The 19,398-nt window shown below is 39.5% G+C and overlaps 1 protein-coding gene across 2 annotated transcripts; it reads left to right on the plus strand.

The window, feature by feature from the left end:
- Positions 1 to 1,604: 1,604 nt before the first annotated feature.
- Positions 1,605 to 17,946, plus strand: LOC131430628 (uncharacterized). 2 transcript variants are annotated; one of them, XM_058595734.1, is made up of 7 exons: positions 1,605 to 1,668; positions 1,793 to 2,732; positions 3,074 to 4,835; positions 14,993 to 15,181; positions 15,237 to 15,913; positions 15,980 to 16,365; positions 16,442 to 17,946. In XM_058595734.1, exons 1-7 carry the CDS (start codon positions 1,634 to 1,636, stop codon positions 17,769 to 17,771), a joined length of 5,319 nt encoding a protein of 1,772 aa, XP_058451717.1. In that variant the 5' UTR covers positions 1,605 to 1,633; the 3' UTR covers positions 17,772 to 17,946. The 2 variants fall into 2 exon arrangements, with proteins under 2 accessions (XP_058451717.1, XP_058451718.1); XM_058595735.1 differs by having other exon boundaries at positions 1,629 to 1,726.
- The last annotated feature ends 1,452 nt before the right edge of the window (positions 17,947 to 19,398 follow it).

Consider the following 19,398-nt stretch of genomic DNA (forward strand, 5'->3'; position numbering starts at 1 on the left):
AGCTTATGACAGATTTCTGTTAACCAATTAGTAACATTGTATTGTATGAAGACAATCAAAGTACTATCCGTCAACTGGAATCAGAAAGATTAGAGCAATGAGCAAAACATACTGATACCAAGTTCCTGTCCTCCTTGTTCAACAAGGCGTATCGACGGTAGTTTACTGTTCATCAGAAGACATGGTAGCGGACATGCTCACTAAACCTTTAAACAAGTTAAATTATCCAAACATCGTACTGCTGCTTGTGTACTTCCAGGACATTTCGAGGTGTGTTGAGATGCCGAAACTGAACCATAATATAATATGCACTAAAAACCCGATATATGAATCAGGTTCAAAACTAGCTCGAATTTCAGTTCAATTACGTTTAAACTAGTTTCCAAATTGGCTTCAAACAAACGATTTCACAGCAGTTAGAATAGAAAATGGGTTAGGTTTGGCATCAAGCGAAGACAACATATCATATTCATAGAGTTAGCGAAAAGTCCGTGAGATTCATAACGACAATCAGGATCAGGATTGAGCAGTCGAATAAACTCAATCCGTCTGTAAGACAGTGTGTGATCTCGCGTTTACTCTGTTCAGCGGCCTCAGGTTTCACAGTTGATTTTACTGAAACCAGCTTCATGTGTATGCTTCCTTTTGAAATGGTGACGCCAATAAATGGAATAAAATCGATTAAATACCACGTGGAGGGTGGAGCTTTCGGATTTATATCGATCTTTCTCAACTTTGAAGCCCTTTGAAGCAGTCGAATAAACTCAATCCGTCTGTAAGACAGTGTGTGATCTCGCGTTTACTCTGTTCAGCGGCCTCAGGTTTCACAGTTGATTTTACTGAAACCAGCACCCATCTGACACCGGTATGTGAGCACCAGCCATTTGAAAGTATACCGATTACGTTGAGCCCCTCGCGTTTCGAGCCCCAAACACTGCGATGTTTTGATACTCATCGTGACTCTCAAATTGTGAAAATTATCTCCACTTGATGTCCCAAAACACTGTCTGCTGTATTTTAGGTAAACCGACAAGTTATTGTGAGAGAGTCGATCCAAAATTCACTAATTTTCGTGCACCAAACAAGGTAAACGCGTAAAACAAATGTATTACTGTTTGTTTGTTTACGTTGCAATCAGTTGATTTTGAAGTTCCGATTTTGATCTCATCAAGATGGCGTCGTGACAGGAGGCCGGAAACCAGCTTCATGTGTATGCTTCCTTTTGAAATGGTGACGCCAATAAATGGAATAAAATCGATTAAATACCACGTGGAGCTTTCGGATTTATATCGATCTTTCTCAACTTTGAAGCCTGAAGAGCAGAGATGCCAGGTCTTAAGATGTGTTTGTAAATCTGCCGATTTGTATAAGCTGCAGAAATGTTTCATTTATAGACTTTTGATAATCACGTTTTTCGAAAACATTTGTCGTAACTAACAGGCTTTTGAAATCGTTGCGGGTTTTTTAGCTCGCTAAATCAATTTCGTGCAGTATTCCTTATAAAGAACTAGAAGTTCGCAGACTCTTTTTCGTTTTCAAACTTTTTCAACCCTGCCTGAAGATATTTGAAACTTTCCTCTGGCATCTCTGCCTTACAGAATAATGTGGAAATCGTGGAGTGTGTGTTGCGTAAATGTTTCGACGCTGCTGGATTTTTTTGAAACACGCGTATTAAAGAATTTAACTCTATTTTTTACTGCATAGAAGATACTAAATTCGGAGTTTTGTAATTTTCCCGTGTTTTTCTGTGAATTTCAATAATTTCATTTTCAATGTTTCGAATCATCAACAGCACCTCACAGGCGTTCAAAATGTCCGATGCTCAAACTAATCGGACTAAGCTGCAGGAAAATTCAAACGATAATTCAGTCAGTAAAAATCTGTCGGAAAATACCGCAGAAGCCAAAGGCAGTGCCATCGAAAAGAGTATTGATTTACCTGGTGTTAATATTACGGAGGAGCAAGCGAAAAATCCACAGGCAGAAGAAGAAGAAGATCTGGATGTGATCGATTGTTATACAGAAGATTTTGACAGTGATATGGAACGAGATTTTTGTCGCAAGGAAGCAGAAAAACTGCGCACTTCAACTTTGACTGTCAATTTCGAAAATTCTTTATGCTCATCGAAACCAACTACTGAGCGCAATTCGTTGGTTAATAATCGTGACTGTGAGTCAAAGACGAATGAAACCTCTTGCAAAAAAACTGATACGAATAAAGCATTAGATGAGAAAAAGGTTGAGCCTTTTCGCCAAAATGAATCTACATTACCTAGAAATATTCCGTCTGAGACTGCGATTATGATAGATGAAGAGGTAGACGATGATGTGATACAGATTAATGATGAAAATATTGAGTCACTGTTGGACGAACCGGTCAGCAAAAGTAGAGAGGAGGTTCGACCGTGTATATTATTTCGCGTGAAAGATGAAAAAGACCGATACCGAGTTCTGAAAAAACCGCTTGTCAAGCAGATCATCATCCCTGAGATTAGTATCTCAGATGAAGATGACGATGACGAGGACAACGACATAGGCAGTCATGAATCGCTAAACCTTCAAATTGATCACTTCATGGATAAAGCTTCGGAGTTAATTGCTAACAAGAGCTCAAATAAAACCATGTTGCGTACTTCAGAGCGCCATGACAAAAACGACTCTGATGAAGTGGAAATGGGATTAAAAATTGGATATGGTCCGGACAGCAGTGGTTCATGCATGGAAAGTTTTCATGTAAGCTATTTTGTTTATTTTTGAACCAAAAATTACAATGCAGATCAAATGATGACGATAATTAGAAAAGGGCCCAAGTGCAAATGCCAGCTTCTCTTTGTTTACTTTCTCTTTCGAGTATTACGGTCCAATCAGCAATCATTCCATCTAACAGCGTCACATAGGATAATAGCACAAACCATCAACTTTCAATGCACTATAGAATTTGTTGGAAATTACTGGTATTTGCCGTACTAATTGGAATAGAAAGTAAACCAAGAGAAACTGTCATTTGCACTTGGGACCTTTTCTAATGTTATTTCATGGGATAAGAGATTAAATTTGTTTGTTTTTTTTTTCAGCAAGAAGATGCCGATTTTCAACAGCTGAAATTGGAGTTTTATGACAATGTAGGTGTTATGGACTATGAACCGGAAGAGGAGCACATTGAATTATTGAAGTGTCACAAAACGGATGAGGAAGACGATGAATCAGTGATGCCCAAATCGATGGTTCGCATTAAAGAAGAGCCTGTAACACCTGTTAAGGAACGGTTGGGTAAACTAAATATGTGCTCCGAAGATATCCCTACTATCGATCTAACATCTTCCGAGGAGGAGGAAGAAACAGCAAGCGAAAGTACTAACGAAAAGCGAATAAATGACCAGAAGAAAGAACTAAAAAAGAAGGATGAAAAGAAAAAATCTGATTGCATTGCATTGGAACCGTTTTCTTCGGAGGACATGGTTTTGATGAACGATTCTGTGGTAAGCGAAAATTCGATTAATGCTCGACAACGGAATGATTCTGAAACAACGTCATTGGCATCAATCGATGATTCAATGCTTTCGATGGGTTACAGTGACCGTGTAATTTCATTGCGTAAACGCAAGGTGACTGTTTTGCCGGAAGTAGCTCTGACTATTTGTCCCAAGAAATTAAGAAAATGTCATTCAAAGATAGATCGCGTTAAAGCTAAAAAGCGTGATGATCCTGCAATGCGTGGTTACAAGCGTCGTAAGCCGCGATCGGGATCCAAAACAAGCGTAGTTTCGGTTTCAACTGCATCATCTTCGGACACTGTTGATGACATATTAACATCTAATCCGTCGGAGACCATACTAGATAACAAAAAGGGAAGTGATAAAGAAAATCGAAGCGACAACGATAGAAAAGAAACAACGGATACTAATCAGTTAAAAGATGCAATTTCAAAAGAGTTAGGGGCTGAAATTCCGGTGGCAGACAGCAGTATTTCAACTCAAGAAATGCTGCCCATTAACGACGATTTTCCGGTGGCAACAACCGATATTGCCCTAGAAGATATGTTGGAGTCGTATATCGCTTGTGAAGAGGAACAGAAGAATAACAATCCGTCGTTATTTACGATTTCGACAGAAGAGAAACTTTTAATGGATTCATTGTTTGCTGACTGTGAAAAACCGATTCAACAGAGTGACAACCAAGATATCTTCGATGTTACCCTTGTAGAACTTTCTTCCGTTCTCGAAGGAAAGCCGACAGGTGAACATGAAAACAACTCATTAGATTCCAAGCAAATTACCTTTAACTATACGATATCGGATGGAGTCAATCCTCCAACGGTTGTTCCAGTACATTGTCGCGCAGATCAGGATTCCATAACTATACAGACAGGCACACAGAAAGGTCCCCATTTCAAAGTAATTCAGAACTACGATCGCTACAAGAAACTGTTGCAAAACCGAGCCAACAAACAGGCAAAAGTGGTTGAACAATTAGTACGTCCGAAAACCAACCGGAAGCGGCCAGATTCGGATGAAGAGTATCGCCCAAAAAGTTACATGAAGAAACGATTGTTTGCACGACCACGTAAACGTCCATCTCAATTAGTTAAACCCAACCAGTTTTTGCCAACAGGAGAATATCTGGTGAGTGATGATGCTGCAGATGTAGCGCAGCCATTCAAAAGTATGCCTTCATTGGAGGAAGACTTGGCATTGACCAGCTCCGAAAGTAGCTCCGTAGAAAATAGTACGATTGAGTCTTGTTCGAAGGCATTGGTGTGTGATCAAGATAAGCAAGGCTCTCAGGAGAAGATTAATAAAGAGGAAAATGTGATCCAGGTTATACAGAAGGAGGAAGGTATGTGTTTACTGAAATTATAGTTTTACTTTTTCTTACCTGAATTCGTATTTGTATTCTGGATGAAATAACTTCAAACGTAAAAACCGCACATCTTTCGAAATGTTCAAGGGGCGGGAGACACTACAAGTTTTAAGAATGATTTTTTTCATGTGAAACACGCCTTTGTTTTCCATATAGGGTCGCAAAATAGACATTTAAGTATGTACATATAAATTGAACACTTACAACTCAATCAATTTAGTTCCGAGTGATAATATTATTTATACCTGGTGATTGAAATTATTTCTACGCAAAAACTTTTTTGTCAATCTTATATGCATGATATTTTAAATAATACTGAACAGTGTGTTATTTCGCCTGCTGAAAAATCAAAGAGGCGATGTTGACTTTCCAATAACATAGACGAAGCGTGTGAACCAGTAAGCCACAAAACAGTTGAAAAGCATAGGTATGATTGGTCATTCGATACCAAAAGCGAGACAGTGATAACACGCGAATCTATAAATGTAAGCGAATCTCTTACTAGCGTGGAGTGATACAACAAGACGATCAAATGGTTTGTTGTCTTCAACTGTAATTTATTCCCATGCAATTGTTGACATTAGAAGACAAACACGAGAAAAGATCCATGCTTCGGAGCTGGAAGGATCAAAAACTTATTCTGGAATGTTTGTTATTATAATTTCCAGGTTTAATCTTGGGAACTTTTATAAATTTCAACAAAATCGCAGACTGATTAAATCATAGCAAAACTTTTCGCTATAAATATAATCGCATGGATGAAAAACTTGTGCACTAATTTAACCTAAGTACTGGTTAAGAGCTACATACATGTTGCGATAAAAATTTTTCTGTGAAATAGTTTTAATGCATCCACCATTTTCTCCGCTTTGATTTCCTGGTAGCGTTCGGAAAAAGGGGAGGAGAGAAATAAAATTGACTCCACAAGGTTCCTAAGGAAACAGACGCAAAGGGTAGGGAGTAACGTAGTCGATTTAAAATCTATACCTGACCCGTTGTCCTCAGGCCTTAAATACTGGAATCCCAAACACTCCAGCAAGCGCTATAAATATACATTTCGGTTACTGATATAATTTCGTCGGACACAACAAATATACATTAATGGACAATTCATACCTTTCCGATCAGGTTCAATGCCGGCACCGATTTTATATCATTTGTTTTCTATGCGCGCATTCACACCTATCCGACGCAGTACCGTTCCAGTGTAGCTCGCCTAGCGTCCATTCGTCAAAAGGTCTATTCGCACTTGTCAGATCAGACCGACCGACGACCGACAATCGTATTTATTGTGAATTCAGATCGTTGGTAAAGATATTTCCTCGCTGACTTTTTTGCACCGCATGGACACGATCTTTTTGAGCGACCTTCGAATATTGGGTCGGTATGATCGGTCAAGTGTGAATAGACCTAAACTCAAATTCGTCGTAACTGATATTTTTAATTTTCACTGAAGTGAGTCTGTCAGCTCCTGTGCTGTGCCTGAACGGAAACGGCACGAAAGGATTCCGACAAAACCCACCGACGGCGCGTTGAAGGCACTTTACTGTGCTGTCACGGAGCTAAACCGAATCGCAAAAGTGTAAATAGTCCTTAGGGTGAACGGAATCTACACACTTAAATTGGGTTACCGATCTCAGCTGTTCCAGCCTCGTTTGCTGAATTACCTTAGGGTACCGCTGTCAACAAATGTTTATTTGTTCTGTTATATCAGTAGAATGAAAATGATCGGTAGTTCGGCTATTCTAAACTCGTCAAAAGATGAAAAAAATACCGAATCAAGTTAAATGTGTATGTTCTTGGTTCTAAATGCTTTGTGTCATTCAGTAATAGCCGTTCAACCGAGAAGGTTGTGTATAGAAGCGTACAGTTTAATAACGCTGGTTGGTTTACACGCGTTAAATACGACAACGGTTGAACTACAGGTAGAGACCTGTTGGCAGCAGCCGTTAAAACGTATAGTCGTGCTGCATAAGAGAGCCCTAGTGCTGGGCCAAGCTGGTGAAGGAAACAACAAAGGGCGTTTCCCAAACTCTACCCAGGCCGCAATATACAGCCACAAGTGCTGAGCAGGAGAGTGCAAAGGCACATCGAAGAGGAAGAGAGCAAAGGCACATAGAAGCAGGAGAGTGCAAAGGCACACCGGTGCGAAGGCACTTCGGTGCAGAAGCATATCGGTGCGGAGCACTAGGAAGAGGGAGACAAGACAACTCGGTCTTTCCACTGCCATACAACACGCAGGTATACACCGGTGACCTGCGCTGGTTGCAGCTGGCGAAGACGAAAGCAAATCGGAATTCGAGTGGTGCTGGATGACAGGTAGCAGTAGCATCACATCATATTCTATCGCTACAGTGAGCTTCAGCATTGTATCAACGTCCAGATACATCCAACAAGAACATCTAGAGCAACGAGGATCTACACGGCAGTGCAACGGAGATAGACAACAATTTCAAGGTAGAAGTTTTTTCTTTTCCTTTTGATTGAGTACTGTGTAGTGTTGGTTTCAAATTTTATTTTAAAGTTTAGTTAAAAATTTTAATGTAATGGATGAATCCATGGACGTAAATCCTAGCATGAATCCGATACCCCCACGAACGAAAAAATATCAGGAGAGCTCTTCTGGGCCTTGGATAGTCTTTTTTAGACGTATATCAAAGCCATTAAACATTTTTCAAATTAATAAAGGTTTGACATCACGATACTCTTCAATCAAAGAGATCATAAAAGTAAATAACGATAAAATTCGTGTTGTGGTAAATAATTTGAAACACGCGAATGATATTGTCTCTTCGGAACATTTCAATAAAGAGTATAAAGTTTACATACCCTCCAAACATGTCGAAATTGACGGTGTTGTTACCGAAGCGAGTCTTTCGGTAGATGATTTACTCAAGCATGGTGTTGGTCGTTTCAAGAACTCTATGCTTGAGGGTGTGAAAATACTGGAGTGCAAACAACTGTACTCAGTAGTTCATGAAGAGGAAAAAAAAGTTTATCGCCCATCAGACTCGTTTCGAGTGACATTTGCCGGGTCTGCGTTGCCGTCCCATGTCTATGTCGATAAAATTCGCCTCCCTGTTCGGCTTTTTGTTCCAAATGTAATGAATTGTACGAACTGCAAAAAATTCGGCCACACAGCTACTTACTGTAGTAATAAACCAAAATGTATTAAGTGTGAAGGGCCTCATAAAGATAATGATTGCAACAAGGAAATTGAAAAATGTATTTATTGTGGGAATAGTCCTCATGATGATATTTCAGTATGCACTGCATTTAAAGTGCACAAAGACAAAATTAAGCTTTCTTTAAAAGCACGGTCTAAGCGCACATATGCAGAAATGCTTAAAACGGTCATTGATGTCCCCCCTTTGGAAACCGAAAACGGGTTTTCAAATCTAGAGGAACCAGAGGACTCTGACTCTGACGAAAATAGTGAAGGTAATTCGTTTATCACTACCCAAGGGTCAGTTAAGAGAAAGAAGTCTTCCTCCAAATTACCAAAAAAGACACCTAAAATTTCATCTTCAAAAAAAGATCCCCGTGTTAAACAAAAAAAGTCAAAACCAAAGACTGTGCCTCCTGGTTTGTCAAATTCACAAACCAATCCAGGATCTAGTACAGAAAAAGATAATAATCCAGTGGGCTCCATTTCACAGCCACCAACAGGATTACTGAAGTTTTCGGAAATTGTTGAATGGATTTTCTCAGCATTCAATATATCTGAACCCTTAAAGACCCTCATAATGGCATTCCTTCCAATAGCTAGAACCTTTTTGAAGCAGTTATCAGCTCAATGGCCAATTGTCTCAGGTTTTGTATCTTTTGATGGATAATTTATCACCCGTCGCAAATGATACAATCACTGTCCTGCAGTGGAATTGTCGAAGCATCATGCCAAAACTTGATTCATTTAAAATATTATTGCATAGTCAAAAATGTGATGTATTTGCTTTATGCGAAACATGGCTTACTTCAAACATAGCTTTAAATTTTAATGATTTTAACATTATACGTCTCGATAGAGACTCTCCGTATGGTGGAGTGCTTTTGGGAATTAAGAAATGCTATTCCTTTTATAGATTAAACATCCCTTCAACTTCTAGTATAGAAGTTGTTGCTTGCCAAATAAACATTAAAGGCAAAGATATTTGCATAGCTTCGGTTTATATTCCTCCAAAAGCACAAGTTGGACAGCAACAGATTAATGAAATGGTTGAAGCCCTTCCTGCACCACGATTGATTCTGGGGGATTTAAATTCGCACGGTATTATGTGGGGTTCCGTTTACAATGATAGCAGATCATCTTTAATACAAAACATTTGTGACAATTTTAGCATGACGGTATTAAATATGGGTAGCATGACACGGATCCCAAGACCTCCGGCACGCCCAAGTGCATTAGATCTATCTCTTTGCTCAACATCAATTCGACTAGATTGCACCTGGAAAATACTGCCTGATTTACACGGTAGCGATCATTTACCAATCATCATCTCAATTAGCAGTAGCAATTGCATTGCTACTTCCGCTAGTATTCCATATGATTTGACAAAAAATATCGACTGTATTAAATACCAAAGTAGTATCTCTAGTATTTTGAATTCAATGGAAGAGCTCCCTCCACTTGAAGAATATGACTTCCTCATTTGTTCGATTCTGGAGGCAGCAGAACAATCCCAAACTAAACGCTTTCCTGGGCCAACGACTAACAGAAGGCCTCCCAACCCCTGGTGGGACAAAGAGTGCTCAGAGGCTAAACTCGCAAAACAAAATGCTTGCAAGACGTTTCTAAAACGGGGAGGAGGAACTCCTCAGAATTTTGAAAAACTTATGGTTTTAGAAACCAAGTACAAGAGCATACTTCGAGCCAAAAAATGTAGCTATTGGAGACATTTTGTCGAAGGTTTGTCAAGAGATACCTCAATGAGCACTCTTTGGAACACGGCCAGACGAATGAGGAATCGTAACGTGGGCAATGAGAGTGATGAATACTCGAACCGATGGATATTTGACTTTGCTAGGAAAGTATGCCCAGATTCTGTTCCTACGCAGAGCATTATACGGGAATCTCCTCCAAATAATGGTTTTATTAATAACCCATTTTCAATGATGGAATTTTCTATAGCACTCTTGTCTTGTAACAATAACGCTCCAGGGTTGGACAGAATTAAATTCAACTTGGTGAAGAATCTGCCCAACCTCGCAAAAAGACGTTTGTTGGAATTGTTCAACAAGTTTCTTGAGCAAAATATTGTTCCACCTGACTGGAGACAAGTGAAAGTTATCGCCATTCAAAAACCGGGGAAACCAGCTTCCAATCACAACTCATATAGACCCATTGCGATGTTGTCCTGCATCAGAAAATTGTTCGTAAAAATTATTCTACGACGTCTCGACACTTGGGTCGAGACGAACGGTTTGTTGTCAGATACTCAGTTTGGCTTCCGTAGAAATAAAGGGACGAATGATTGCCTTGCATTACTTTCGTCTGACATCCAAATTGCCTTCGCTCAAAAGCAACAAATGGCATCTGTATTTTTAGACATTAAAGGAGCATTTGATTCAGTTTCCATTGATGTTCTTTCAGACAAGCTTCACCAAAATGGACTCCCAGCGGTTATAAATAATTATTTGCACAACCTTTTGTCAGAGAAACACATGCATTTTTCACATGGCGATTTGGCAACACTCAGAAATAGTTACATGGGTCTCCCGCAAGGCTCATGCCTCAGTCCGCTCCTCTATAATTTTTACGTAAATGACATTGACAGCTGTCTAGTAACCCCATGTACACTAAGACAATTGGCAGATGATGGCGTGGTTTCAGTTACTGGACCCAAAGCTATTGATCTGCATAAACCATTGCAAGATACCTTAGATAACTTGTCCGATTGGGCTGTTCATCTTGGTATCGAATTCTCTGCGGAGAAAACAGAGTTAGTCGTCTTTTCAAGAAAGCATGATCCCGCGCAGCTTCAGCTCCATATGATGGGAAGAATGATCCAACAGGTTTTAACTTTTAAATACCTCGGGGTGTGGTTCGATTCCAAATGCACGTGGGGAGGACACATTAGGTTTCTGATAACAAAATGCCAACAAAGAGTAAATTTTCTTCGAACAATAACAGGATCTTGGTGGGGTGCTCATCCGGAAGATCTAATAAAATTGTATCAGACAACGATACTTTCAGTGATGGAATATGGATGCGTTTGCTTTCGTTCCGCTGCAAACTCTCATATTATCAAACTGGAGCGAATTCAGTATCGTTGTTTGCGAATTGCTTTAGGGTGCATGCATTCGACACATACAATGAGTCTTGAAGTTCTGGCGGGAGTTCTTCCATTAAAAGATCGATTTTGGGAGCTTTCATCACGCCTGCTAATAAGATGTGAGGTGCTGAATCCCATGGTAATTAATAATTTCGAACGACTAGTCGAGCTTCGATCTCAAACAAAATTCATGACAGTATATTTTAACCATATGTCACAGGAAATCAACCCTTCAAGATATATTCCTATCCGTGTCAGCCTCCTAAATGTCCCTGACTCAACTTTATTTTTCGATACATCCATGCAGCGCGAAGTGCGTGGAATCCCGGATCATCTACGTTCGACGGAAATCCCAAAAATATTTTCAAGTAAGTTCAGGCATATTGACTCTGAGAAAATGTTTTACACGGACGGATCGCGAATTGAAGAAGCGACAGGGTTTGGTATGTTCAACAATAATGTTTCGGCCTCATTTAGGCTTCAAGAACCTGCATCTGTTTATATAGCAGAGCTAGCAGCAGTTCATTATAGTTTGAGTGTAATCGTCACATTAATTCCAAACCATTATTTCCTCTTCACAGATAGTCTGAGTGCAATTGAAGCCATTCGCTCAAACATGACTGGCAAGACTGAACCGTTTTTCCTGGGCAAAATAAAACAGTGCCTGAACGACATATTGAACAATAATTATCTAATCACTATAGTCTGGGTCCCGGCTCATTGCTCCATTCCTGGCAATGAAAGAGCCGATATTTTAGCCAAACGTGGTGCTATTGAGGGTGAAATTTATGAGAGACCAATTGCTTTCAACGAATTCTATAGCTCGTCTCGCCAAAGAACACTTGCCAGCTGGCAAGCTTCTTGGGATAAAGATGATCTGGGTCGGTGGATGCACTCAATTATTCCGAAAATATCGACAAAGGCATGGTTCAGGGGACTGGATGTGAGTAGAGATTTCATTCGTGTGATGTCCAGACTCATGTCCAATCACTACACGTTAGATGCACATCTCCTTCGAATTGGGCTCTCCGAGACTAATCATTGTGCTTGTGGCGAAGGTTATCGAGATATTGATCATGTCGTTTGGACATGCGTGGAGTATCGTGATGTCAGATCTCAACTAATAAATTCTTTGCGTACCCAAGGTAGACTATCCAATATCCCAGTTCGAGACATTCTTGCTTGTCGTGACCTTTCATACATGAAACTTATTTATCATTTCATAAAGAAAACTGGAGTTTCAATTTAATAAAGGCCCCTTTCAAGACTTAGTTCTGATCCCAGCTGCGTCCATGAGTTCAACCAATAGCTAAATTAGAATAAAAATAATGTAATGATACAAACAAACTCGAAACAGTTTATGAAATTATTAACAAAATGTCTGAAAATAACAGCTTATTTTATAATTTATAGAAGTTAATCGTTTGGTTCAAATAATATTTCCGAGTAGATTTCATAATTAATGACGAGTTACCTAAGATGATATTTAAGTAATAAGAGAATATGTTTTAATAAATGCAAAACGTTGTGACTATGTTAGAATTAAATTAGGATAAGAATATTATGTAAAAGTGATGCTACGGCGAAGAAAAACTTATGTAAACTGCCTTAAGAAATAAACGTATTTATGAAAAAAAAAATGCTTTGTGTTGTGGATCAGGATCGACCAAATGTATCGCTCATACAAATCGATATCAAAAATGAGGTTCGACTGATTGAATTGTTCAGTAGAAGATATCGATCATTTAAAATTTTGGTTGTCCACGCAAAAAAAACCGCGTAACTTCGGAAATCCGCGTAAAAACCTCCAAACTAAAATTTTTTGATGCCAAATACCTTAGAAATGAATGAAATGTTTTTTTTTGTGAAAATCGATTTTAGGACAGAAAAATTTTGAAACTTCCGAAATCGGAAATGTTTTTTTAATGCCGAAAAAAAAAACCGAGCAACTTTGGAAATCCGCGTAAAAAGAGACCCCAGTGTATAGGGGTGCAAATCAGAAACTCAAGGAAAAATACACGTAGAAATGTGGTCAGGTTTTAAACACTTACAGCTCAGTATATTTTGTATCAATTATTAATATTATTTCATCATTTTATTGGAAATATTTCTAAGTTTCAATTTGAATGTATCAAGCCATGTATTTAAAAAAAAATATGAAATTTTGATTAGTTGCGCAGTGTCCTATTTTGTCTTCTAAAAATCTCCGGAATACCAGATTTCCCTGCCATATACGACGGTTTTGAAGGAGTAAGCGATATATCAAACTGAAAGCTTCGCTCTGATTGGTCAATCGATGCAAAAGCGAAGCTGTTGGAAGCACTGACCTTACCTAACAGTTATAGGCCTGGGGTGTCCTTTGCTGTATCAAGCATACGTCTCCACATAACTCGGATCATGGCTGCTCGTTGCCAGCCACTCAAGGCACGAATGCTTCTGAGATCACCCTTCACTTGATCGATCCACCTTGCTCGCTGCGCTCCTCTTCTTCTTGTACCAGTCGGATTAGATTCAAGAACCATTTTCACTGGGCTGTCGTCCGACATCCTTACGACATGTCCAGCCAATCTTAGACGTCCGATTTTAGCTGTCCGTACGATGGGTGGTTCTCTTAGCAGCTGTTGCAATTCGTGATTCATACGCCGTCTCCACGTTCCGTCTTCCATCTGCACTCCGCCATAGATGGTCCTCAGTACCTTTCTTTCGAATTGCTGGGGTGTTTCGTGCTGGAAAATGCTTATCTTATGTCTTGTGGAGCATTTTAAGTTATCCCTACTTTGAAAAGTTCGTGATACAAGAGAATTTTTTGATCCCAACAAATGCAAGGCATCGTTTTCTTTCCGAAGTGATTAGGTTTTGTGGTTGATGTCGATAGTTGGCCAGAGTGTCACGATCCGGTGCTGAATATTCCAAGAAAGCAAAATTTTCCTAACTCTGCTGTCTATCATTCAGCTCATGAGAATCCTATTTTCCACATCCTGAATCTTTTCTATGACGCGTAGAAGATCAGAACTGGCTTAATGACTAACATCTGGGATTAGCTCTAATGCATCACACAACTGAAAAGCAGACTGAAAAAATGATTGGTAAAATAAAAATAACTAAATACGAAACCTGGTAAAGCAAATTCTCAAAGACAGTTCTTAACTCACAACCTTCTCCGATCCGGGGAAATCGTTCTACCAGATCAACTACTCGAGATGTGATGGAACACATCTCAGAACACTTCCCGCGGAAAAAGAACTTGGTCTATGATCTGACTGTGCACGGTGGGTATGGTTAAAATATCAATATCTATCGACACTAATCAAATCTCTCTTTGATTCTTCGGCTGGTCAACGATATGTTAGATTTCGTTGGGTTTTTGTTGCCGTCTGTTTTTATTAACCAACGTTTGGTTGCTAGGATTTTGAATTACCATGTTATTTTAACCTTGTAGGATTGGAAAGCTAACTAGGCTTTTCGCCATTTTCCTCTATTTTACATTTGAAACTCAAGTTTACTGCAAAAAAGTTAAATGTTAATCCATCCATCCAAAATACATCCATCGATTCCTGCGCTAAAGATTTTCTCTTCCCAAACCTCCCAAATCGTCCAACGCAATATTGTTCAAGTTCACATAGTACAATACACTAAATTCTTACAATAAAATTCTTATAAAACTGTGTCAAAATGATAATACACTTTATTAAATACATTCCACATTGCCCCGGTGTTATTTTAGCGACAATCGGCTCGTTGCAAATTAAGTCTCAAGAAGTTTCAAGATTTTTATATATTTGATTTTGTTATGCGATTATCGATAGACTGCTGTACAAAACAACTGAACGATAACAAAATTTTATATATCTTTCTATCCAGGTACGGTCAAAGCGTCAACGGTTGGAAAAGTTACGCCCAAGGGTACCCGTAAACGTGGTCGTCCCAAGCTGCATGGGTTGAAAATCTGCGATTACTTCTGTGCGTCTTCTGGTCAACAGAAAACTTTCTGTACAGCGTCATGCTGTCAGTCTGGTTCACAAGCATCGATAACTGAAAGTGGAACTACCGGTGAGTTGATGATGAATTGATGGAACAATAGATTAATCGTTTTTTTCCCTAATAGGTGTAAAAGTCGTCAACAAAAAGGTAACAAAGAAACGGAAGAAGAAGTCTGTTGTTAGTTCAAGTGAGGTGGAAACCGAGTCACTCGATGGACAGGGTAGTTCGTGTGCAGAAGATGAAAGCGTATCAGCTACTACAGTTAAAGAAGTTGAACATACGGAAAATTCTCATGATCTAGGTGCTTCAACTGACCTAAAGATGAACAATGTACAAGTTATAATTTCACCACTAACGGATGAAAAAATCAGAAAAATCAACACCCCAAAAAAGAAAAGATCCAAAGGCCTAACCAAGGCATGCCAGACGGAGATCAGTGGTTTGACTTGGTCTGTGAAGCTTGATCAGATCGATTTTCATTCCGAGCACTTCGATAAGCTGCGTGTTTTGCTCAACAGTGGCGCAACACGATGCGTCTTACGTCGAGTGTACAACGATGAGACGAAGCAGCCGAAAGTTGATCGCAAACTTACTTCGGATGTATCCGCTGATTTTAGCCAAATAGAAATGCCGACTCGTGCAGATCTACACCGATCGATTGGTCCAGCTCCAGTCCATCCTCCGTCTGATCCACCGGTCTCCCAAGTAAGAAGTGATGTAGAAGAACTGTTGTTCCAGCGAGAAAAGGACGAAGTTGATATTCCTCCATCGAAACCTGATCAACAAGCACGCGAACAACTGGTAATATTTGTGGAAATGGGTATATGACTTACTATTATTTACATTGACAAAAAAAACCTATTTCAGGAACAAACGGTGAAAAATGTGCGGTCCACTTTCCGTATACCTAAGCTTGTAAAACAACCTTCCACATCTCCTCAACCTGTGACCTCGTCTACGCAAAGTGTGCTAGAGTGCCCCGGTAGCAAAAATGAAGAGCAAAGGTTTGCTCGTAACAAACATCGTTCGGAAAAAGTTCAAGGTGTGGTAAAAGATAGCTGTTCAACTCGCAATGATGATCCTGACTACGTAGATGATGAAACTGAAAGCTATCGCACGTTCGTTACGAAACCACAAGACCGCGAGGGCTTCAGATCTAATGTTGCAGTATCGGAGAATTTTGAACCAACAGCTAGCATTCGAGGCAATAGTTCTTCCGATTTGAACAGCCCGCTGAGTTTTGCTAATGCACTGTAAGTACTTCGTAGCTCCAGAAAAGTTTTTTTTTTCGGTTCAGATCTACAAATATGTTTATTTTCCTCTCAACAGAAACGCCAACTATATTCCGGCAGCTCGAAACGAACATGAGAATCAAACCAATGCGACGGCAGTGTCCTGTAAAATTCCGCAGGTACCATTGCCACTGGAAGTACGTAGTGTACTGCCGGATCGTGCGGAAATGATGAACGTCAAGCGCACGATCCGAAATGATGTGACACAACAATCAACTGTTCAACCACCGCCAGCATCTGGTCTGCAGTCCTCTTTAGGACGACCATCGCAGTTGATTGTGGATGAGTACAAGTTCAATCAGCCTTCGCTACCTGGTTTTCATACATTCGGTTCATTTACACCGTACGGTGGTAATAACAGCGCAGCGTTCAGCAGAGGTCTTCCAGTGTGCAACGAAATGGATATTAAACCTTCTATCTCGGGGGCCTACAATGCATGGAACAATTACGGTAGAAATGATATGATGAATACCGTTGGTCATCCAGCAGGAATTAATGATTTCGTTGCTATGCTCTACGAGCAATTCAAACAACAGATTCCTCAGGGTCCTACACATATGCCCATGTTTGGTCAATGGCCTCCACCAGTGAACATCGCGCCAACCGTTGCTCCCAGTAATCCCACTGGACATCCAACTGAGACAGTGGAGATGATTTGCTATTTGTTTGGTTGTTATGATTTCCTAACTGACCGATGCATAAAGGTGAACTGTAGATATTCGCACGTATTGCCAAGGGAAGATGAAGTTCTACAGAAATTAATGAGCCACAATTGCGAGTTTATCATGACGACCTATCGACTAGTGTCCAATCGAGACGACTTGTTCGTCAAATATTTCCCGGTATATGCCACGGTAATGGGCCGAAACAAAATGCGTCACCAGTTGGTTACTACCATCGCAGATTGCGAAAAACCGAAAAGACCCATGCAATACTATCGTTTCATTGTCGATGGCCTGAAAATGAGTGGAACTAATGCAGTGCAAGCAGTTCAAATTTTGCTTGAGAAGCACAAGAAAACCAACTTCCACCAGATAAACGTTTTGATAGATTTGATTTTAGATACCGGAGAAGGAGTTGTTATGTTTCACCGATGGTTAGAAGATTTCTTTAATGTTAGAGGATTTTTCTTCGATATTCCAGCCATAAATAGATTAGTCGATATCTATATCGGTTGTGAACAGGCGCCTAAGGATTTAGCTAAGCTTATTTCAAAACTGGTTCTGAAAGTCAACACCGGTGAAGAACAGTTGATCAATACTGCGGCCTTGCTAGAGTTCGTAAAAAAAGTGCGGCAAGACGTGGATATGATCGTAGACGTAGAGGAGATTGTCCAAAAATACGGTAAAGTAGTAATGAGATCTTAGGTGTTAGGCCAAACAGGACTTTGCGTTAAAGTTTCAAGTAGTGTTAAGCGCCATTTTTATTTTGAATGTCGCTCCACCGCGACTATAAACTGACATGAAGTCACTTTGTTTTGATTGAGCTCAGAGAGCGTTGAGTTTTTTTTGTACTACTAAACTTATCATTAAAACAATGATATCGAATCGAATAAAAAATAAATGTTAATGTCATTTAATAATTGAACTATTGAAATTTCTGAAAGTTGAAGCTCGTTTTCGTCTCCACATAATTTGATCTTTGACTGATCTTCGCCATTTACTCCGAGCGCTGCTTCGGCAGATATACCCGAGTAAAGTCTAACATCAAAATGTGAACAACTCGGGAAGCGTGTACAAATTATAATTGCATACATTTGGGCTATTGATGTAAGTTCTCCGGCTACAAAACAAATACAAATCACGACAAATAGAGTCTATATTCTGGGTTCGCGTGTTCGGTTTTGATTCCTAATAAAGATCAATCTAAGCAGACTCTCGTTCATTTGCGAATTCAAAAGTGTGACGATTGATCGAACTATTTGATTGTAGATCATTAGAAATTTTGGTTGCCTTGTTCCACATCAATGGCTCGAACAACCCCATGGGACTGATCCATGTAGTTTTTTTTTCTGTTGCATCTCGTTATCTCTTTGGAGATTTTCCTCGGAGATAGCTTAGGAACTTGGGAACGTTTAAAAGTTACTATTTGGTTGTGAATTTAGTTCGGTTCCGGAGATATACTGGTATAATAACAAATTTAGACCACTATTGGATTGTGAATCAAATTCGAAAAACGATTGGTTGTCACTGCCGGTTTCGACAAAGAGCGTTTTTACCTTTTTCAAAAATATAAAAATAGGTATAGGATTCGCTCAAATTTTAGAAGAATTTTCCAAGGCCCCGCCGAGTGTTATATACCATTCGATTCAGCTCGACGAACTGAAAAAATGTCCGTGTGTGTCTGTACATGTGCTGTCAACAAAGAGGTCTAGATCTCAGGAATGAGTGGACCGATTTTTAGTAAACTGGTCGCAAATGAAAAGTCTTCTTATTAGCCTGAAAGCTGTTGAATGGTTTTGAGATCGGATGTTTACTTTTCGAGTTATAAGAAGCAGCATTCCCTATTCTAGCATAAATAGTATTGTGCGCAGAATGATAAAGCGATGTTTGAGAGCAAAGTGAAACACGATTTTGAGTACTGTTGTATGCAATTGTTTCTAAGCACCCAAAAAACTGTGTACAGTACCCTTTTTTATCACGTTTCGATTTTAGCACGGTTCGTTTTTGGCAAAATAATCGTTCGAATATAACTAATTTGTTGATTGCATTACGCTCCAACATCCAGGGTTGGAGAGGCCGGTAGGGCTTAACTGAGCTCTTTTTTATGTTTTATTTTCATACTACCGGCCTTTATTACCAGTGTGAAGTGGAAATTAAGTGGAGTGAACGTATTCCAATTGTGATTCACACGATGACAACAAATGAACGGTTAATCGAGTCCATATTTGACGTTTATTGGTGGTTTGTGTACAATGGATTACTGTGGAATGAGATATAATATTGTAGAATAGAACGAAATAATAATAACTTAACCAATGAGCAAACCACTGAT

The sequence above is a fragment of the Malaya genurostris genome, chromosome 2 (genome assembly GCF_030247185.1).
Source record: "Malaya genurostris strain Urasoe2022 chromosome 2, Malgen_1.1, whole genome shotgun sequence".
Classification (NCBI taxonomy): Eukaryota; Metazoa; Arthropoda; class Insecta; order Diptera; family Culicidae; genus Malaya; species Malaya genurostris.